The following is a 23,154-nucleotide window of genomic DNA, read 5'->3' as shown; positions in this document are numbered from 1 at the left end:
GATTGCCATTTTTTCGTTTTTTCCCAATTCTTTCAAAATTACTATGTACTAAGGAACTATCACAGAGTAATGATTCCTCTAGATGTTTATTTGTCGGAAAATTTTGTGTACTTTTTTTTTTGATTGAATATCATCAAATTTTTTTAGCTAAAATATTGTTTTACATTTTTTTTTCTATTTTATTTCCCTTCAAAAAAAAATTTTTTGGGTCAGAATTTTAATTTTATAGTCGTAAAATAATCGACAATTATCCAGCAACCCACCATACAATTTTTATGCATATCCAATAATAATTAGATTAGTAAATAGCACCTTGGAATTGACATACCCTTCCTACATTTCAAGTGGCAGATTAGGGAGTCTGAGTCAGTGTGGTTGGCGGCCATTTTGTGGACATATCCGAAGCGTAAGCTGCCCTATCTATATATATTCTTGTTCCCTATAGAATTTGTGATATTTTGGTATATTTTTACCTGCATAAATATCATATTATATATTAAATATATGTATTTTTTTACGAAATTTCCAAGTACTCAAAAAATTACCTTTAGATATGGCCCCTGATATAAATGTAATTTACAAAATAATGAAGATTTTTTTACATATTTCTATTTTAGGATAACATATGTTTATTCCCTAAAAAAATTAGCCACTTCCTATTTCATTTGGGTACCCAAAAAAAATCATGAAATTTGGACAATTTTTTTTGGCCAAAAAAAGTTACCCTTTTTTTCTCATTTCAGATCTTCACCTCCATGGGTCTGACTTCATCCAAAATACATCAAGATGTGTCCTAAACATTCAAGAATCAATTCCTAAAAGGATTTGTGTATATATGTATAAACTTTTTTTTTATGAATTTTTATGTCAGGTCTTTTTTTTTTTCTACTTAATTTTTTAAAATATTTATAATAAATAGTTTTTCTGCAGATGAGTAGTATTTATCTTTACAGTTGTTTTAAGCATTCATTGAAGTTTTTTTTGGCAAAAGAAAAAAGGAGGTTACTGCAAAAACTGATTTTTCAAGAATTTTTTTTGGCGTCGGGGTCGTTCGCGTCCGAGTATACCCTTAAAGGGGTGTCCGAGGACCGTACCTATCCAGGGTTAAGAAAGCGTGTACTTTTGTTTTTAAATTTCGGGTGTGTTTTAAAAATCGAGTATTGTTGACTTTTTTTTTTTTTTACTTTTGGCTGTGATTAGATCAGCTGTCATCTAGCTGCCGCTCTTGAGTGTGTACGAATACACTAACAAAGTATCATTTATACCATTTCTTAACTTATTCAAACCGTCTACAGTATACAGTTGATATTACATAAGCACCAATGTGTTATAACCTATCAAATTTTTTTGTTTATTACATTTAAACCCCCTCTATCTCTCTCTCTCTCTCTCTCTCTCTCTCTCTCTCTCTCTCTCTCTACCTATCTCTCTCTCTCTCTCTCTCTCTCTCTCTCTCTCTCTCTCTCTCTCTCTCTCTCTCTACCTATCTCTCTCTCTCTCTCTACCTCTCTCTCTCTCTCTCTACTCTCTCTCTCTCTCTCTCTCTCTCTCTCTCTCTCTCTCTCTCTCTCTCTCTCTCTCTCTGTGGGCTACTTTTCACTACCTCCCATTCCTTACCTCTCTCTATCTCTCTAACAAATGATATCTTTGTTGCTCCTCAAAGTTTCATTTATATTGAAAATCAATCATGATTCAATTTTCCTTACTTTCTCCAATCTCGCACCATCGGTCACATCGCGGTATTTTCGATATTTCCGGAAAATCCGCAATATATGTATAGACATGGGTTATGAAAAAAATCCGCGAAGTGGTGAATCCGCGATGGTCGAACCGCGAAGTAGCGAGGGTTCACTGTATTCTTTTTAAATTGCTCTAACAGCTTTAATTTTTGTCAAAGAGAGGTCAGGTTGGTCTCATTCTTTTGGAAAATGCCTGAAGTTTCTCATAAAATTATAAAAAATTTGCAAAAAAAAAAAAAAAAAAAAATGTAAATAGCAGTTTTTTGCAAGGACGTACCAGTAGGTCCATGGGGGTAAAGGGATGAGTTTTGTGAAACATACCAGTACGTCCATTGGGGGTAAAAGGGATAATGATCATAATATGTTATTTTTATTAATAAAATAAATTTTTGAATATACTTACCCGATAATCATGTAGCTGTCAACTCCGTTGCCCGACAGAATTCTATAGAGGGATACGCCAGCTATCACAATACTAGAAGGGGGTGTATTTACCAGCGCCACCTGTGGCCAGGTACTCAAGTACTTCTTGTTGACACCTCCTCAATTATTCCTCGGTCCACTGGTTCTCTATGGGGAGGAAGGGAGGGTCGATTAAATCATGATTATCGGGTAAGTATATTCAAAAATTTATTTTATTAATAAAAATAACATTTTTCAATATTAAACTTACCCGATAATCATGTAGCTGATTCACACCCAGGGGGGTGGGTAAAAAACCAGTGTACAAGACTAAAGGATAGCTAAGTATCCCGTATTTCATATAATCAGTTATCCACAATAACAATGAAATTATAAGTACCTGGTAAGGAAGTCGACTTGAACCGTTACTCTGCCTTTAATAAGATTGTCTTCCTTACTGAGCGCAGCGTTCCTCTTGGGAGGCTGAATCAACTCAAAGGTGCTAAAGTATACAGGGCTGTAACCCATACTAAAGGACCTCATCACAACCTTTAACCTAGGCGCTTCTCAAGAAAGAATTGACCACCCGCCAAATCAACAAGGATGTGGAAGGCTTCTTAGCCGACCGTACAACCCATAAAAAGTATTCAAGAGAAAGGTTAAAAAGTTATGGGATTATGGGAATGTAGTGGCTGAGCCCTCGCCTACTACTGCATTCGTTGCTACGAATGGTCCCAGGGTGTAGCAGTACTCGTAAAGAGACTGGACATCTTTGAGATAGAATGATGCGAACACTGACTTGCTTCTCCAATAGGTTGCATCCATAACACTCTGCAGAGAACGGTTCTGTTTGAAGGCCACTGAAGTAGCCACAGCTCTCACTTCATGTGTCCTTACCTTCAGCAAAGCAAGGTCTTCTTCCTTCAGATGAGAATTTGCTTCTCTAATCAGAAGCCTGATGTAGTAAGAAACTGCGTTCTTAGACATTGGTAGAGAAGGCTTCTTGATAGCACACCATAAGGCTTCTGATTGTCCTCGTAATGGTTTTGACCTTCTTAGATAGTACTTAAGAGCTCTAACTGGGCAAAGTACTCTCTCCAGTTCGTTCCCCACCATGTTGGACAGGCTTGGGATTTCGAACGACTTAGGCCAAGGACGGGAAGGAAGCTCGTTTTTAGCCAAAAAACCGAGCTGCAAGGAACATGTAGCCGTTTCAGATGTGAAACCTATGTTCCTGCTGAAGGCGTGGATCTCAGTTACTCTTTTAGCTGTTGCTAAGCACACGAGGAAAAGAGTTTTTAATGTGAGGTCCTTAAAAGAGGCTGATTGGAGCGGTTCAAATCTTGATGACATTAGGAACCTTAGGACCACGTCTAGATTCCAGCCTGGAGTGGACAACCGACGTTCCTTTGAGGTCTCAAAAGACCTAAGGAGGTCCTGTAGATCTTTGTTGGAGGAAAGATCCAAGCCTCTGTGGCAGAAAACCGCTGCCAACATGCTTCTGTAACCCTTGATCGTAGGAGCTGATAGGGACCTTACGTTCCTTAGATGTAACAGGAAGTCAGCAATCTGGGTTACAGTGGTACTGGTTGAGGAAAACTGCATTGGCCTTGCACCAGCTTCGGAAGACTTCCCATTGAGACTGATAGACTCTGAGAGTGGATGTCGTCCTTGCTCTGGCAATCGCTCTGACTGCCTCCTTCGAAAAGCCTCTAGCTCTTGAGAGTCTTTCGATAGTCTGAAGGCAGTCAGACGAAGAGCGTGGAGGTTTGGGTGTACCTTCTTTACGTGAGGTTGACGCAGAAGGTCCACTCTTAGAGGAAGAGTCCTGGGAACGTCGACCAGCCATTGCAGTACCTCGGTGAACCATTCTCTCGCGGGCCAGAGGGGAGCAACCAACGTCAGCCGTGTCCCTTTGTGAGAGGCGAACTTCTGAAGTACCCTGTTGACAATCTTGAACGGCGGGAATGCATACAGGTCGAGATGGGACCAATCCAGCAGAAAGGCATCCACGTGAACTGCTGCTGGGTCTGGAATCGGAGAACAATACAAGAGGAACCTCTTGGTCATCGAGGTAGCGAAAAGATCTATGGTTGGCTGACCCCACAGGGCCCAAAGTCTGCTGCAAACATTCTTGTGAAGGGTCCACTCTGTGGGGATGACCTGACCCTTCCGGCTGAGGCGATCTGTCATGACATTCATATCGCCCTGAATGAGCCTCGTTACCAGCGTGAGCTTTCGATCTTTTGACCAAATGAGGAGGTCCCTTGCGATCTCGAACAACTTCCTCGAATGAGTCCCTCCCTGCTTGGAGATGTAAGCCAAGGCTGTGGTGTTGTCGGAGTTCACCTCCACCACCTTGTTTAGCTGGAGGGACTTGAAGTTTATCAAGGCCAGATGAACTGCCAACAACTCCTTGCAATTGATGTGAAGTGTTCTTTGCTCCTGATTCCATGTTCCCGAGCATTCCTGTCCGTCCAGTGTCGCACCCCAGCCCGTGTCCGATGCGTCCGAGAGGAGACGGTGGTCGGGGGTCTGAACAGCCAATGGTAGACCTTCCTTGAGAAGAATGCTGTTCTTCCACCACGTTAGAGTAGACCTCATCTCTTCGGAAACAGGAACTGAGACCGTCTCTAGCGTCATGTCCTTTATCCAGTGAGCAGCTAGATGATACTGAAGGGGGCGGAGGTGGAGTCTCCTTAACTCGATGAACAGGGCCATTGATGAAAGTGTCCCTGTTAGACTCATCCACTGCCTGACTGAGCATCAGTTCCTTCTCAGCATGCTCTGGATGCATTCTAGGGCTTGGAAGATCCTTGGGGCCGACGGAAAAGTCCGAAAAGCTCGACTCTGAAGATCCATACCCAAGGAGACAATGGTCTGGGATGGAACGAGCTGAGACTCCTCAAAATTGACCAGGAGGCCTAGTTCCTTGGTCAGATCCATAGTCCCTTTGAAAATCTCCAGACAGCGACGACTTGTGGGAGCTCTTAAAAGCCAGTCGTCGGACGGAGCCGGACACAAGATCATGATACTGCTGCACAGTCTGTGAACTGTCAATCATGGGCAAGCGAGGAAGTACAGTGACAACCCGAATCTGTCTAGACTGTCTGGGTCGTACAGACAACTCCTTAACGGGTTGCTGAGGTTGCCGCACTGCGTCACAACAAGTCACTTCTGTTGGTTGTTGAACGTCTTCCCCGTGACACATTGACTCCGTAAACAAAAAATCCTCTAACAAGGACTAAGCTTGGACTGCATGTCATGTAACACAGCTCAAGGTCTATGGGAGAAGGTGTGGTAACAGACGGGATTAGCGACTGAAGTGGAACCATAACCTTCCCTGTAAGCATGTTATGCTTAAATAAAAGTCCATAAGAGGTTATGCACCTAAAGGTTCCCTCCAAATGACAGAGTCCTCAAGGGAATATCAGAAGGAGGGAGAAAAGAACTTTCTCATCTACAGGGACCTTATCCTAGAAAAGCTAAGTTCTCTGAGTGAGGGTTCACTGGTGCAAAAGCAGCAGACTAGAAGGCAACGTTATGAAACTGCTTGACAGTCTAGTGAGTTGGCAACAACCCAAGATGTGTGACTGAGAAGCATGCGGTAAGGTATGCAGAGCATGATGTATGCAGAGTATGCTGTATGCAGAGCATGCTGTATGTAGAGCATGTTGTATGCAGAGCATGCTGAATGCAGAGCATGCTGTATGCAGAGCATGTTGTATGCAGAGCATGCTGAATGCAGAGCATGCTGTATGCTGAGCATGTAGTAAGCAGAGCCTGCTGTAAGCAGAGCCTGCTGAGAGGAAAGCAGAGCGTGTGCATGGCGTTTAACATTTCTCAGAAATTCCATGACCAGTGCTAGAGTGCTTTATGCATGTTTGCTTGGGGATTAAAAATCAACATAATGTTTACCTTACATTCATAACTCATGATTCATATTTTTGCCATGGTTTGAAAATGGAGGTAAGGTATGCTGAACAGCAGAGTCATAACGAGCTGGAACAACAATAGTTGTGGTTTCCTCTTCAAGACTCTGTTGAGGGAACACCTGAGGCTCAGTCTGCAAAGGCTGAATAAAAGACAAGCAGAAGGAAGGCGCATGGGTGGAGGAGGCTGACTCCTAGCATGAGTGGTTGAACCCAAGGGTTGCGCTTGCTGAGCGGTTGGCGGAAGCGGAGTAGCAAGTTCCAGTTCCTGTGGTGTGAGCGGAGCGCGATGAGGAAGAGGCTGCGCAGAACAAGGTAAATGTCTCGCAAGCTGAGGCTCCTGAGGCGCAAGGCTAAGGTGTTGTGGTGCTTGCCTTGTGGAGGGTTGAGCTCGCTGCAGCGAGAGCTGAGGAGACTGACTCATGGACGAGAGAGGTTGTTGTACCTCAACCGAGTGTTGCATCACTGGTGGAACAGCAAGTGGAGGCGGAGGAAGAGAGGTATAATCCTCCTGATCCCATTGTAAAGGTTGCCTTAAGGAAGGCGGAGGCTGAACACCACTGGGAACAGCAAACTCAGCACGTGGCTCAACATCGTACGCCTGGCAGGTGATACTGCGATCAGGCGGAGAGAGCGTAGTCGGAGAGAGTGTAGGCGGAGGCGGAGGAGCAACACTCTCAGCCCGACACTCACGCATCAAGTCCGAAAGCTGTGCTTGCATGGACTGTAGTAGAGTCCACAACATCGTACGCCTGGCAGGTGGTACTGCGATCAGGCGGAGCGAGTGTAGGCGGAGGGAGTGTAGGCGGAGGCGGAGGAGCAACACTCTCAGCCCGACACTCACGCATCAAGTCCGAAAGCTGTGCTTGCATGGACTGTGGTAGAGTCCACCACATCGTACGCCTGGCAGGTGGTACTGCGATCAGGCGGAGCGAGTGTAGGCGGAGGGAGTGTAGGCGGAGGCGGAGGAGCAACACTCTCAGCCCGACACTCACGCATCAAGTCCGAAAGCTGTGCTTGCATGGACTGTGGTAGAGTCCACAACATCGTACGCCTGGCAGGTGGTACTGCGATCAGGCGGAGCGAGCATAGGCGGAGGCGGATGCGCAACACTCTCAGCCCGACACTCACGCATCAAGTCCGAAAGCAGTGCTTGCATGGACTGTAGTAGAGTTCACTTGGGGTCGGCAGAAACTACAGTAGGCTGAGGTAAAGCCTTAACAGTCGAGCTCTGTTGTGGCAGAACCTTACTCCTCTTAGGCGGAGTGCATTCAACTGATGACTGAGGAGAGTCAGAGCTAATCCAATGACTGTGAACTCTAACTTCGTACGTCTGGCATAGGTCTGGACTTTACGTTTAAAAGGTCTTGAGACCTGAGACCAGCGTTTTCTCCCCTAAATTTCTTCTGCAGACGAGCAAAATAAGGGCTCAATCGTCTGCGGGTGGGAGTGACGGTCTCGGTAAGACACGCCCACAACCACCGAGGATACTTCTGTGCGCCGATCAAGGCCTGCTGAACCCTTCTGCCCTTCGACATTGCTTCTCCCCTGGGCTTGGGAGTTTGCAAGAGGTCCCGGACTGGGAGGACGACTGGCGCGCACAAAAGTACCCTCACGCACAACTACTTTGCGCTAATCACTTATCACTTTGATTTCTGTTTGCACTTATTTCACTGAACTCGAAACTTAAAGTGGTTTGTACCTGAAACACGCAATTCTATCCTTTTTCAAAAGTTAGTAATTGCGAAAACAGAATTACAATGTAACAGAAAAATCTAATGAAAGATAAATCAGTGGCTGGAAAGAGACTAAACACTAGATCACTCTAGAAACGTTTAGTTTCTTCCCCTAAAGAGACTAGGGAGAAGAGCAATAACGATAACGACGTTACTCGTACGCCTGGCAGGCTTGAATGAAACGTTTATCCTCTTTCTCCCTCCGTCTCTATCTCTCTCTCTCTCTCTTTCTCTCTTGACTTAGAACCTGAGAGAAGAGCCCAATCATATATATCGTTAAAACATATTATTGTTAAAGGAAAAAACTGAAAAGTTCCTTTATTAGGATCAAAACCATAAAGTTAAGAAAGAATGAACAAAACGCTAGACACGGTTACTCTTACTGCAACGTGAAACCGTGAACATCTTCTCTATCGTAACGATAGAGTGCAAGTTGAACGTTCTGAACGTCAACAACTGCAGAGACAAAACAAAACGTTAGTTCAACTTTGAAAACAGTACGAGACTATCAAAGAAATTCTTTCAAACTCTGTGGCGGAAATAGCATAATATGTTAACAGGTAAAACCGAAATGACGGGCTCAATGTTAATTAACTTCGGTACCAAGAAAAGACCGCCTACTATTAGGAAGGTCGAATATAAACAAATATAAAAATTAATTTTAATAAGTTTATAATAAAAGGAAGTTAATCTATAACTTTTGTTAAGCAAAATTAAGAAAGAGAGTCTATACTCTCTTAGACACCAACACTTCCGTCTAAGGGAAGGGTCGGCCATTGAAAGGTGAACGAGAGTTCATACTCTCTGCGCCACCATAATTAATCAAATTAATTCCAAAAGCTAACTAAGCTAATATAGAAGTTTCCAGTAAAGCGACAGCCGAAATCAAAGAGAAATACTTCACCAAAGTCGTGAAAATACTCCAAGAACATAAGCGTATCCCAGAACGTCTTGCCGGAAGCACGACAGAGGAATAATTGAGGAGGTGTCAACAAGAAGTACTTGAGTACCTGGCCACAGGTGGCGCTGGTAAATACACCCCCTTCTAGTATTGTGATAGCTGGCGTATCCCTCCATAGAATTCTGTCGGGCAACGGAGTTGACAGCTACATGATTATCGGGTAAGTTTAATATTGAAAAAATAATAATAATAATAATAATACTTATGTACTGTAATGACTAAAGAGTGACTAAAAGACCTGTTACTAGAAGCAATTAAAGCTTATAAGCTTGTATGAAACAAATGTTTGTTTACAAAAAATCCATTACAATTACATACCTAAAGAATCTACATCAGCAAGAGAGGGGATTCCCCAGTCATCGCTTCGAGCGGCTAGAACAAAACGATGAGCTCGAACATTTCTAGATCCTAGATGAACATTAATGTCGCTATATTTTTCCTGTAATTAAAAAAAAATTATTAGGATACTTGGGTATAAACACAAAGTTATATCAAATGAATAATGTTTATTCTCTCATTTCAGTTATGTCATTCTGATCAAGAATATTCATGGATTAAACAATGACCCAACTTATGGAAAATCCCATGATATTTACTACCATAACTTCCTGATAAACATTAAAAAAAGCAAATATTTCAAAGGTTGTGAGCTTCAGCATACAGTATACAAACTACACAGCATGTAAGGCAAAAAAAAAAGCAAAGATTGTACTGTACTTACCTTGTCATATAAACCTGCCACAAAGCGCAAGAGTCTGGAAACAAATGAATCCTCTCCCTCGGGTGCTTGAGAGCTGGCAACTGCAATAGTGTGTTGCTGTTCTAGCGCAGTGTATCTTTCCTGCAGTTTCACGTATTGTTCGCGAAGCAGTGATAAATGCTGCTGTAGTTTCTCCACTTCCGCTAGAAGTAACAATACAAATAACAGTGTTAATATTAAAAATATCTAAAGATACAGTATTGATAATAAAAAATCAATTCTTTTAATCAATTTTTATTTGCTTTAGCTACACAAAACTGAGACCTTTCATAGGGGTATGACTTTAGTGAAGCTGGAAAGACCGTTTAAACTTTTAACGTGGTAGTAACAGTAGTTTGCGGGTGGCGAGGCGGCCCCGCCCACTCACTCAGTAGTGTAACCTTCATCCTGACTTTAACCTAAGACTTGCAGAATGGTCAAGACAGGCAGTTTAACTTAAAAGTCTCAGGTTTGAAGTTAGGAAAAATATAAATTGATAAAAAGACTCCTGATTTGATCCTAAATGTACTACAAACCTTTAATGAGACTCATCCTTAGGAGAGAGGAAGTCAATGAAACTTATCTAGCTGGTTTACTGACCAAGGAAAAGTCAATATACTTAAGTCTTTAACCTAACCTAAGGAGATTTGGAGATGAGCAAAATTGATGACGCCTATCAAACTCCTAACACCTGAGTATGAAGATGTTGCAGGTGTTAGGTTAGGCCCCTTCCAGGAGGCTGGTAGGCATTCGTGGAAGAACATACATCAGTAAAGATATTGTGTGCGAGTGTTTGGTAACTATGAGAAATCGAATGCATATATTTCACCAATCTTAACCATTTTTGGGGTATGGGAGGATATACTGTAAATGTACCGTACTTCGATACAGTACAGAACTTGTCTGTAAAGAAGATGGGGGAGAGGAATTGACTGACCTACAGTGTGCCTGCTTAGGAAGCAGGGGGCAAGAGTGTGAAGCCCAAGTGCAAGCTGCCTTGTTCTTTGGGGATTGAGACCCTATGCCCGTGAGACGATGAGCGAGAACGTTCAGAACATTTTTCTCATTTCATCTTCAGGGGCAAATGCACATAAGCTAATGCTCAGGTGAATGGAAAGGAACGCAATCGGATAGTTGATCATTTCGTCACTGGAGACCTTGAGCTTTCCTTGGACTGAAAGTGTGCGTGTGTGTTCAGCTGCACATGCCAATGATGGTTCTCGTGCCTTAGAGTGAGGTGACTGTGAGCATGGTGATCAAGCGCGTGATGACCTTGTGTGTGGTGATCGGTATGGCTTCGAGTGTGGTGATCATGGTTGCCTAGACCTAATACGCAGGGATCATGCTCATGTCTTCGTCAGGGTAATGTCCTTCTGCTCTAGGTACCAAAGGGGAGTGTTCAGAGGATTGTCCTCATGAGAACGAGTTTATACATGTCCCTAGCGATACACCAGATGTTTGTGCAAGTGGGGAATTAGGACCTGATCCCTTCCAAACTGTAGCTTTTGGAAGTGATTGTGGAGAACCTCGTGAGCATCCAAATAATGGTTTCTCCAGTGACTTCTGACATCTTTGGTGCTCATGCTCTTGGTTCATCATCTTTATGGTAGCCTTTATGCATCTTCTCAGCCCATGGGGGTGAAAACATCTCCTCCAGAATTGACGAACACTTCAGACGACTTACCTTCCTTGCACATATGCGATGTTCGTTCCAGGCACGATCAGTGTCACGAGGTCTTCCGGGCTGCTTTTTTCATTCAACTAGGTGTTACTGTAGTGAGAATGGAGTTAACAAGGTACTCAGGAAATGTCCCTAGGTATGGGAGGGACTAAAACATAGCTCTTGTCCAGATTAGCAGCATCCATAACATGTCCCTGATGAGACCTGCTACTTGAGGCAAGGGCCTTAGCCCTTGAACGTCAAAACCTCAACACTTTGCCGGGGATAAAGGTTTTGGTACAACGCTAATCTTCCCACAAAGCCATGCAGAGGAAACTTGGGAAACCTCAAGAGACATCTCAAGATCAGTCATCCTGTGCTTCAGTGAACTCCTCTTCTTCCTAATGTCAGGCAGCTCCTCAGAAAGGGATGAAGCCAGTGATGGAGAGCAACCCCACTTCTCTCCTTCACTGAAGTCGAGGATTTCGCAGCAGATGCACCCTCAAAAGCCAGCAGCAGCTCATCTACAACAACAACAATGGACACATTCACGGGCATCATCTCACCACTCTCCTCTGCAGGCAGGATGGGAGCAGCAACTCGATAGGAAGATTTCTGGGATCTAGTGGCTGCCAGAACCTCCAGGAGCTTCTCCACTCTTGGTATTGATGGCGTCCCGCCATCAATACCAAGAGCGGGCCATAGTACACCTAGGTCAAAGTCTTTGCAAGGACTGTCATTTGATGGAAGAATACGAGTGTACAGCAGTCTTTGAACCCAAAGGAGGGTGGACGGAGCTAGAGAGTATCTTGGGAATCAGCTTGGATGTACCCAAAAACAAGTCCAAAGAATCCCTCATAGACTTCTGTTTCTTAGCAAATTCAGACTACAAACTAGGAAGCTACTCCCTTACACACAGGACAGAGGGATTTTTTGTCAACTTAATATTTATTAATTTATTTATAACAAATATCGTCGTCAATGACCTTAGATGTCAGGATGACAGATAACTCAATCAATCAATCATGTACTGGCCAGATCCCTTACAGAATTTGCTGGAAAACAACCCCATATCTGACCAAGGACCCGACATCATTAATTTAGCAGTCAAAAGCACAAAATATGAAAGGAGACCGCAGACCAATTTGAAATGTCAAACAGAAAAGTACGTCTGTACTCTCTGCCAGCCGAAGTCAAAGTGAAGGTGGACAGGTCTTCCTTGCCACCCGGTAGCTAGCTGTGTTTACATCATTAAAAAGCTTAATGGCCATTTTCAACTTTGTTGAAATCATACTCAATGAAAAGTATCAGATTTTTATTACATACAACATAGGAACAAACAGGATTGAGACTTAGTTTAAGGGTAAGCTAAGGATATGGTGATTTTAAGGGTCTATGACCCTCAGATTGACAGAGTAAGTAGATAAAGATACACTCCTAGGTTGGGTTAGGTGAGGAACCTTAGATTAGGTGGTGCTCTTGTGTTTGTTTCCCTTTTAAAAATGTTATTTTCATTAGTAAAATAAATTTTTGAATATACTTACCCGATAATCATGTAGCTGTCAACTCTGTTGCCCGACAGAATTCTATGGAGGGATACGCCAGCTATCACAATACTAGAAGGGGGTGTTCTTACCAGCGCCACCTGTGGCCAGGTACTCAAGTACTTCTTGTTGACACCTCCTCAATTATTCCTCGGTCCCACTGGTTCTCTATGGGGAGGAAGGGAGGGTCAATTAAATCATGATTATCGGGTAAGTATATTCAAAAATTTATTTTACTAATGAAAATAACATTTTTCAATATTAAACTTACCCGATAATCATGTAGCTGATTCACACCCAGGGGGGTGGGTGAAAACCAGTGTACAAGATTAAAGGATAGCTAAGTATCCCATATTTCATATAACAGTTATCTCAAATAACAATGAAATAATAAGTACCTGGTAAGGAAGTCGAATTGAACCGTTACTCTGTCTCTTTTTTAAGTTCGTCTTCCTTACTGAGCGCAGCGTTCCTCTTGGAGGCTGAATCAACCCAAAGGTGCTAAAGTATACAGGGCTGCAACCCATACTAAAGGACCTCATCACAACCTTTAACCTCGGCGCTTCTCAAGAAAGAATTGACCACCCGCCAAATCAACAAGGATGTGGAAGGCTTCTTAGCCGACCGAACAACCCATAAAAAGTATTCAAGAGAAAGGTTAAAAAGTTATGGAATTATGGGAATGTAGTGGCTGAGCCCTCGCCTACTACTGCATTCGTTGCTACGAATGGACCCAGGGTGTAGCAGTACTCGTAAAGAGACTGGACATCTTTGAGATAGAATGATGCGAACACTGACTTGCTTCTCCAATAGGTTGCATCCATAACACTCTGCAGAGAACGGTTCTGTTTGAAGGCCACTGAAGTAGCCACAGCTCTCACTTCATGTGTCCTTACCTTCAGCAAAGCAAGGTCTTCTTCCTTCAGATGAGAATTTGCTTCTCTAATCAGAAGCCTGATGTAGTAAGAAACTGAGTTCTTAGACATTGGTAGAGAAGGCTTCTTGATAGCACACCATAAGGCTTCTGATTGTCCTCGTAATGGTTTTGACCTTCTTAAATAGTACTTAAGAGCTCTAACAGGGCAAAGTACTCTCTCTAGTTCGTTCCCCACCATGTTGGACAGGCTTGGGATCTCGAACGACTTAGGGCAAGGACGGGAAGGAAGCTCGTTTTAGCCAAAAAAAAACCGAGCCGCAAGGAACATGTAGCCGTTTCAGATGTGAAACCTATGTTCCTGCTGAAGGCGTGGATCTCACTTACTCTTTTACCTGTTGCTAAGCACACGAGGAAAAGAGTTTCTAATGTGAGGTCCTTAAAAGAGGCTGATTGGAACGGTTCAAATCCTGATGACATTAGGAACCTTAGGACCACGTCTAGATTCCAGCCTGGAGTGGACAACCGACGTTCCTTTGAGGTCTCAAAAGACCTAAGGAGGTCCTGTAGATCTTTGTTGGAGGAAAGATCCAAGCCTCTGTGGCGGAAAACCGCTGCCAACATACTTCTGTAACCCTTGATCGTAGGAGCTGATAGGGATTTTACGTTCCTTAGATGTAACAGGAAGTCAGCAATCTGGGTTACAGTGGTACTGGTTGAGGAAAACTGCATTGGCCTTGCACCAGCTTCGGAAGACTTCCCATTAAGACTGATAGACTCTGAGAGTGGATGTCGTCCTTGCTCTGGCAATCGTTCTGGCTGCCTTCTTCGAAAAGCCTCTAGTTCTTGAGAGACTTTCGATAGTCTGAAGGCAGTCAGACGAAGAGCGTGGAGGTTTGGGTGTACCTTCTTTACGTGAGGTTGACGCAGAAGGTCCACTCTAGGAGGAAGAGTCCTGGGAACGTCGACCAGCCATTGCAGTACCTCGGTGAACCCTTCTCTCGCGGGTCAGAGGGGAGCAACCAACGTCAACCGTGTCCCTTTGTGAGAGGCGAACTTCTGAAGTACCCTGTTGACAATCTTGAACGGCGGGAATGCATACAGGTTGAGATGGGACCAATCCAGCAGAAAGGCATCCACGCGAACTGCTGCTGGGTCTGGAATCGGAGAACAATACAAGAGGAGCCTCTTGGTCATCGAGGTAGCGAATAGAACTATGGTTGGCAGACCCCACAGGGCCCAAAGTCTGCTGCAAACATTCTTGTGAAGGGTCCACTTCATATCGCCCTGAATGAGCCTCGTTACCAGCGTGAGCTTTCGATCTTTGACCAAATGAGGAGGTCCCTTGCGATCTTGAACAACTTCCTCGAATGAGTCCCTCTCTGCTTGGAGATGTAAGCCAAGGCTGTGGTGTAGTCGGAGTTCACCTCCACCACCTTGTTAAGCTGGAGGGACTTGAAGTTTATCAAGGCCAGATGAACTGCCAACAACTCCTTGCAATAGATGTGAAGTGTCCTTTGCTCCTGATTCCATGTTCCCGAGCATTCCTGTCCGTCCAGTGTCGCACCCCAGCCCGTGTCCGATGCGTCCGAGAAGAGACGGTGGTCGGGGGTCTGAACAGCCAAAGGTAGACCTTCCTTGAGAAGAATGCTGTTCTTCCACCACGTTAGAGTAGACCTCATCTCTTCGGAAACAGGAACTGAGCCCGTCTCTAGCGTCATGTCCTTTATCCAGTGAGCAGCTAGATGATACTGAAGGGGGCGGAGGTGGAGTCTCCCTAACTCGATGAACAGGGCCAGCGATGAAAGTGTCCCTGTTAGACTCATCCCCTGCCTGACTAAGCATCGGTTCCTTCTCAGCATGCTCTGGATGCATTCTAGGGCTTGGAAGATCCTTGGGGCCGACGGACAAGTCCGAAAAGCTCGACTCTGAAGATCCATACCCAAGGAAACAATGGTCTGGGATGGAACGAGCTGAGACTCCTCAAAATTGACCAGGAGGCCCAGTTCCTTGGTCAGATCCATAGTCCATTTGAAAATCTCCAGACAGCGACGACTTGTGGGAGCTCTTAAAAGCCAGTCGTCTGACGGAGCCGGACACAAGATCATGATACTGCTGCACAGTCTGTAAACTGACAATCATGGGCAAGCGAGGAAGTACAGTGACAACCCGAATCTGTCTAGACTATCTGGGTCGTACAGACAACTCCTTAACGGGTTGCTGAGGTTGCCGCACTGCGTCACAACAAGTCCCTTCTGTTGGTTGTTGAACGTCTTCCCCGTGACACATTGACTTCGTAAACAAAAATCCTCTAACAAGGACTAAGCTTGGACTGCATGTCATGCAACACAGCTCAAGGTCTATGGGAGCAGGTGTGGTAACAGACGGGATTAGCGGCTGAAGTGGAACCATTACCTTCCCTGTAAGCATGTTATGCTTAAATAAAAGTCCATAAGAGGTTATGCAGCTAAAGGCTCCCTCCAAATGACAGAGTCCTCAAGGGAATATCAGAAGGAGGGAGAAAAGAACTTTCTCATCTACAGGGACCTTATCCTAGAAAAGCTAAGTTCTCTGAGTGAGGGTTCACTGGTGCAAAAGCAGCAGACTAGAAGGCAACGTTATGAAACTGCTTGACAGTCTAGTGAGTTGGCAACAACCCAAGATATGTTGAGAAGCATGCGGTAAGGTATGCAGAGCATGATGAATGCAGAGTATGCTGTATGCAGAGCATGCTGTATGTAGAGCATGTGTTGTATGCAGAGCATGCTGAATGCAGAGCATGCTGAATGCTGAGCATGTAGTAAGCAGAGCCTGCTGTAAGCAGAGCCTGCTGTAAGCAGAGCCTGCTGTAAGGAAAGCAGAGCGTGTGCATGGCGTTTAACATTCCTCAGAAATTCCATGACCAGTGCTAGAGTGCTTTATGCATGCTTGCATGGGGTTTAAAAAATCAACATAATGTTTACCTTACATTCATAACTCATGATTCATATTTTTGCCATGGTTTGAAAATGGAGGTAAGGTATGCTGAACAGCAGAGTCAGAACGAGCTGGAACAACAACAGTGGAAGGTGCAGAAAGTTCCTGTTCCTGTGGTATGAGTGGAGCGTGAAGAGACCGAGGTTGCGCAGAACAAGGTAAAGTTCCCGCAAGCAGAGGTGTCTGAGGCGCAGGATCAGGGTGCACGGGTTGAGCTCGGTGCAGCAGCTGAGGAGACTGACTCACAGGTGGAAGAGGTTGTACCTCCACCGAGAGTTGCACCACCGGTGGAGCAGCCAGGGGAGGAGGAGGAAGAGTGGGGTAATCCTCCTGATCCCAAACCGAAGGTTGCCTTAAAGAAGGCTGAGGCTGAACAACACTGGGAACAGCGAACACAGAAAGAGGTTCAACATCGTACGCCTGGCAGATGGTGCTGCGACTGGGTGCAGCGAGTGCAGGCGGGTTGAGCACAGGCTGAACGGGTGCAGGGGAGGTGCAACACTCTCAGCCCGACACTCACACAACAGGTCCGAAAGCTGTGCTTGCATGGACTGTAGTAGAGTCCACAACATCGTACGCCTGGCAGATGGTGCTGCGACTGGGTGCAGCGAGTGCAGGCGGGTTGAGCACAGGCTGAAAGGGTGCAGGTGGAGGTGCAACACTCTCAGCCCGACACTCACGCAACAGGTCCGAAAGCTGTGCTTGCATGGACTGTAGTAGAGTCCACAACATCGTACGCCTGGCAGATGGTGTTGCGACTGGGTGCAGCGAGTGCAGGCGGGTGCAGCACAGGCTGAACGGGTGCAGCCGGTTGGTGCACCACCGGTGCAGGCGGGTGCAGCACAGGCTGAACGGGTGCAGGCGGTTGGTGCACCACCGGTGCAGGAGGAGGAGGAGGTGCAACACTCTCAGCACGACACTCACGCATCAGGTCCGAAAGCTGTGCTTGCATGGACTGTAGTAGAGTCCACAACATCGTACGCCTGGCAGGTGGTACTGCGATCAGGCGGAGCGAGCATAGGGGGGGGGGGGGAGTGTAGGCGCACTCTCAGCCCGACAAACTGATGACTGAGGAGAGTCAGAGCTAACCCAATGACTGCATCCGGGTTGTTGAACTTTACTTCGTACGTCTGGCATAGGTCTGGACTTTACGTTTAAGAGGTCTTGAGACCTGAGACCAGCGTAACTCTGCCTTTATTTTCTCCTCTAAATCTCTTCTGCAGACGAGCAAAATAAGGGCTCAATCGTCTGCGGGTGGGAGTGACGGTCTCGGTAAGACACGCCCACAACCACCGAGGATACTTCTGTGCGCCGATCAAGGCCTGCCGAACCCTTTTGTCCTTCGACATTGCTTCTCCCCTGGGCTTGGGAGCTTGCAAGAGGTCCCGGACTGGGAGGACGACTGGCGCGCACAAAAGTACCCTCACGCATAACACTGACATACTTTGCACTAATCACTTATCACTTTGATTTCTGTTTGCACTTATTTCACTGAACTCGGAACTTTAAGTGGTTTGTACCTGAAACACGCAATTCTATCCTTCTCAAAAGTTAGTAATTGCGAAAACAGAATTACAATGTAACAGAAAAATCTAATGAAAGAAAATTCAGTGGCTGGAAAGAGACTAAACACTAGATCACTCTAGAAACGTTTAGTTTCTTCCCCTAAAGAGACTAGGGATAAGAGCAAAACGATAACGACGTTACTCGTACGCCTGGCAGGCTTGAGGGAAACGTTTATCCTCTTTCTCTCTCCGTCTCTATCTCTCTCTCTCTCTCTCTCTTGACTTAGAACCTGAGAGAAGAGCCCAATCATATATATCGTTAAAACATATTATTGTTAAAGGAAAAAACTGAAATATTTCCCAAAAAGAAAAGTTCCTTATTAGGATCAAAACCATTAAGTTAAGAAAGAATGAACAAAACGCTAGACACGGTTACTCTTACTGCAATGTGAAACCGTGAACATTCTTTCTCTATCGTAACGATAGAGAGCAAGTTGAAACGTTCTGAACGTCAACAACTGCCGAGACAAACAAAACGTTAGTTCAACTTTGAAAAAGTACGAGACTATCAAAGAAATTCTTTCAAAGACCTTAAAATAGCATAATATGTTAACAGGTAAAACCGAAATGATGGGCTCACGATAATTAACTTCGGTACCAAGAAAAGACCGCCTACTATTAGGAAGGTCGAATATAAACAAATATAAAAATTAATTTTAATAAGTTTATAATAAAAGGAAGTTAATCGAAGAAGCCTATAAGAGGCGGAGAGATATAAAATAAATCTATAACTTTTGTTAAGCAAAATTAAGAAAGAGAGTCTATACTCTCTTAGACACCAACACTTCCGTCTAAGGGAAGGGTCGGCCATTTAAAGGTGAACGAGAGTTCATACTCTCTTCGTCACCAAAATTAATCAAACTAATTCCAAAAGCTAACTAAGCTAAAATAGAAGTTTCCAGTAAAGCGACAGCCGAAATCAAAGAGAAATACTTCACCAAAGTCGTGAAAATACTCCAAGAACATAAGCGTATCCCAGAACGTCTTGCCGGAAGCACGACAGAGGAATAATTGAGGAGGTGTCAACAAGAAGTACTTGAGTACCTGGCCACAGGTGGCGCTGGTAAGAACACCCCCTTCTAGTATTGTGATAGCTGGCGTATCCCTCCATAGAATTCTGTCGGGCAACAGAGTTGACAGCTACATGATTATCGGGTAAGTTTAATATTGAAAATGTGGTTTTTCAGTCATAACTTCTGGAATTTTCAAACGTCTTTAAATTGAAAAAGACGGATTTCCCCCAATTATTTGCATCAAAACAGGGTCTTAGTTTACTGTAGCACAATGTTCGTATACTGTACTTTGTAAACTAATTTACCAACACAAATGAACATAACCTTACTAAAACACTAGTTTGAACCCCATTAACTAATTTAGCAGTTAAGATAATATACCTACTTTCAGAGAAATACCATTTTTTCTACTTTTATTTCGGTCGCCATGACAAAAGAAACCTCTGGGAACAGTTCATAAGATTCTCGACAGGTGGTTCTCCTGTCTAGACTTTGGTTCTCCATTTTCTATATTATCAATACTTCTGACCATTCTTAATCTCCAATCATATCATTTTATTTTACTATGTGACTTTCTCTTGGCCAATCATCTCTCTGCACAATTTCTATACTGTACAAACTTCATCCCAATTAATACAAGTTCCTCCCGTAACTATGTCACACCTTTGAAAACAGTTCTTCTTGGACTCGTATTTAAGAAATACAGTATGTCCATATTAACAGCCTTCAAAACATGTGGCTACAATATTTCTCTTTTGGCTGAAATAAGAAGTATTACTCATATGTTTACATGTATTTTGAACGGTTTTGATGTCGTTAATCATTGGAAATATATGTTTTTCAAGTTTTATGGAAGAGTTTACGTAGGAGATATGTCTGGAGAACCAAGTTTCAGGAGTAAAGTCGGTTGAGAAATAAACACAGAATTGAGACTTAATCTTATAGTACGATAAAGATACAGCGGTTGAACGGGAGGGGGCGCTGGAATGGCATAGCATCCCTGGTATTAAAGTATGTATGAATAAGACTCTTAGGTTAGGTTACGTGTTGTGTTTGTTTCCCTTTTAAAATTTAATATTTCAGTCATAACTTATGAAATCTTGAAATGTCTATAATTTCTAAAATACAGATTTTCCCTTATTAGTTACATCAAAACAGTTCAAAGTAACAATAAATACACCAAGAACACTTTTCATTTTCTTTAATAGGAATATTGTGCTAAAGTAAATATTTACCATGAACTGTTCAAGGTAGAGTTCAAATAAATACACATTTCTTCATTAGGGGTATTGTTTTACGATAAATGTTTACCCAGAGGAGTTCAAAATACAAATAATTATACTAAGAACACTTTTTTTTTCTCTTCATAAGGGATATTCACCTACAGTAAATATATATCTGCAAAAGAAAAGCATTCTATGCTTCATAACTGAAACAAGATATATATCTCTGCAGAAAAAAACCCTATGCTGTATATCTAAAATGAGAATATGATTTGTCATACAACTACATTTTCGGGGTGTATGTCAGGCTGGGAGGAACGTAGAGAGGAAAGGTCCCCCTTTTTTGTTTCATTTGTTTGATGTTGGCTACCACCCAAAATTGGGGGAAGTGCCTTGGTATATGTATGTATGATAGCGGCCACCTATATGTATGACAATGGCCAACTACAAATACGGCAGTGAAGGAGGGACGCAAGGTGCGTTAGCCACCCCCATTAAGTAAGTAGGGGGGGGGGGTGTATGTATGATAACAGTCACCTGTATACATGATGACGGCCGACTAAGAATACGTCAGTGTAGTGGGTGTTAGCCACCCCCCCCCCATGTTCGGTGAATAGGTAAGGACACGGCTTGTAGGTAAGGGTAGGGAAGAGGTATTACATTTGTTGGTAACCATTTTGAATACACGCGGGAGGAACTGGCCGTTAATATACAAAGGCCCCTAAGTAGGTAAAGACACGGCTTTTAGGTTAGATACGGGGATAAAGTTTGGGTTACTTAATGTCCAGGAAGAACTGGCCGCTGATGTACAAAGGCCCCACCATTTCTTAAAACTATCTATATAAACTACATTACTGTAGCCTACAATATCCTAACTAGAGCACATTCTACAGTAAGCTACATAGTTTAGCCTACACACAAAAACACCGGAACTGAATCTAGCTAACCTTGGTCCAGCATCAACACAGTCTCTCCTATATTAATAAAAAAAAAATGACAAATTAAGTTTTTTATTTAATGCATGAAACGTGAAAAGATCAACATCTACCTTTAAATGACAACCTTATGTTTACAAATCACGAAATTACGAAATCATCCGCATGTGAAATTGCTCCAAAAGATCGTCTTGTAAAGGGAGATAAAATGGTTAAAACGAGAATTCAAGTTCTCCATTTTAAGAAATATGATCAATTTATCAAAATGTGCATGAAAATAGAACCATTAAATAATGAGAGACATAATTACCTTCACGGGAACCCATGGCGGCAAGGGTTTTTCTCAGCTGATCACGAGACGCCCATCAACACTAATGTTGACATTTGCAATTTGCGCAAAACTCAACTTGCGCTTTATTAAAATCAAAAGTGAAAACTACCAATATTCAGGGCACATTTTCACAAAGTGAATATATACATTTTTATAGAGATTTTTTGTAGATTTATTTATGTATCAATAATTTTCTATTTGAAGTAGGTGGTAAGTAGGATATTTGCAAAAAAATGTCTGATATCTGTAATTTGCGCAAAACTCAACTTGCGCTTTATTTAAATCAAAAGTGAAATCTACCAATAAAATCTGAAGGGCGCCTTTTCATAAAGTGAATATATACATTTTTAAAGAGATTTTCTGTAGATTTATTCATGTATCGATATTTATCTACCTAAAGTGAGTGCTAAGCAAGATATTTACAAGTGAAAATATCCGCCATTGTTGATATTTGTGATTTGGATAAAATTCAACTTGCTCTTTGTGACAATTGAAAATAAAACTTACCAATGATATCTGAAGGGTGCCATTTCACAAAAGTGAATTTAAGTTTTTCTATAAAGAATTTTATGCAGATAATTTCTATATTAATATCTTTCTATTTAAAGTGAGTCCTAAGCGAGATAATTGCGAAAGAAAAATATTTTCCCTCCATCTTTTCAAGATAGGGAGAATAATAATTGTTTTTATTTTCTCAAAGTGTCAGGGAACTATTTGGTCCTTTATAATGAACAATAAAGCATTCTTATCGAAGTGATAATCTTTCTACACATATAAACATTAACTTTAGCATTAAGCAGTTTTCCATAATATCGGGTGGCTCTAGAGAATAGCAATCATTACCACATTCATGCATTACATTTAATAATGAATCGTGAATAAACTCATTGTGCTATGAAACTTCTATAACATTAGTTTCTTCATTCATCCATGAAAATGTGTCATCGACACATCAACCCTTCTACTCTCACCTATCATCTAGCACTTCTGAACTCCGTGCTATTTAACTAATCTGTTGTCACCCATTCTTTTCACATGGCCAATCCATCTCAAAACACCAAAACATTGTTTTATCATTTTACTGTAGTTATCCGTTATGCAATGTTTCTTACTATTCAGTAAATAATTCCTCATTGAATACAATGATTAAGGAAAGGGGATCATCAAACATTTCATACAAGCATCAAAGATTACGCATTAAAAATCTCACCTGTGTGACTTTTTTGTTTTGTAAGTGCTTCGATGATACAGATTGGACAATAAACGATCAATATGCGAAGTAAAATGCTGAATGCCCTACAGTGCATATTATGAAATGTATAGAGTAAGGTTCCCCTGTAGTATATGACCTGATAAGCAGTTGGCCTAACCATTAAAGTAAGCCAAGTAAGGACATATTGTCCAGGGTGATGCTTCAGTCATTTTAAGTTCCCATGGTGGGATTCTTTAGTGTTCAGTTTCAGTTTATTCAAGCTTCCATCTTAGTACCCTATTTATTCTACTTCTAGATTCTGATGTTAATTT

General features: G+C 42.8%; 1 protein-coding gene across 1 annotated transcript in view; it reads right to left on the bottom strand.

The window, feature by feature from the left end:
• LOC137657586 (rabankyrin-5) overlaps positions 1 to 21,695 on the bottom strand; it is a 215,492-nt gene extending 193,797 nt beyond the window's left edge. The window contains exons 1-3 of the mRNA XM_068391935.1: positions 21,610 to 21,695; positions 9,492 to 9,673; positions 9,089 to 9,209 (exon numbers count right to left, since the gene is read on the bottom strand). Coding sequence (XP_068248036.1) covers positions 9,089 to 9,209; positions 9,492 to 9,673; positions 21,610 to 21,625 — 319 coding nt within the window. The 5' untranslated portion in view covers positions 21,626 to 21,695. The remainder of the gene's footprint in view (positions 1 to 9,088; positions 9,210 to 9,491; positions 9,674 to 21,609) is intronic.
• Between the last annotated feature and the right edge of the window lie 1,459 nt (positions 21,696 to 23,154).

Source organism: Palaemon carinicauda, chromosome 18 (genome assembly GCF_036898095.1).
Source record: "Palaemon carinicauda isolate YSFRI2023 chromosome 18, ASM3689809v2, whole genome shotgun sequence".
Taxonomy (NCBI): domain Eukaryota; kingdom Metazoa; phylum Arthropoda; class Malacostraca; order Decapoda; family Palaemonidae; genus Palaemon; species Palaemon carinicauda.
This window is presented reverse-complemented; position numbering and strand designations above follow the sequence as displayed.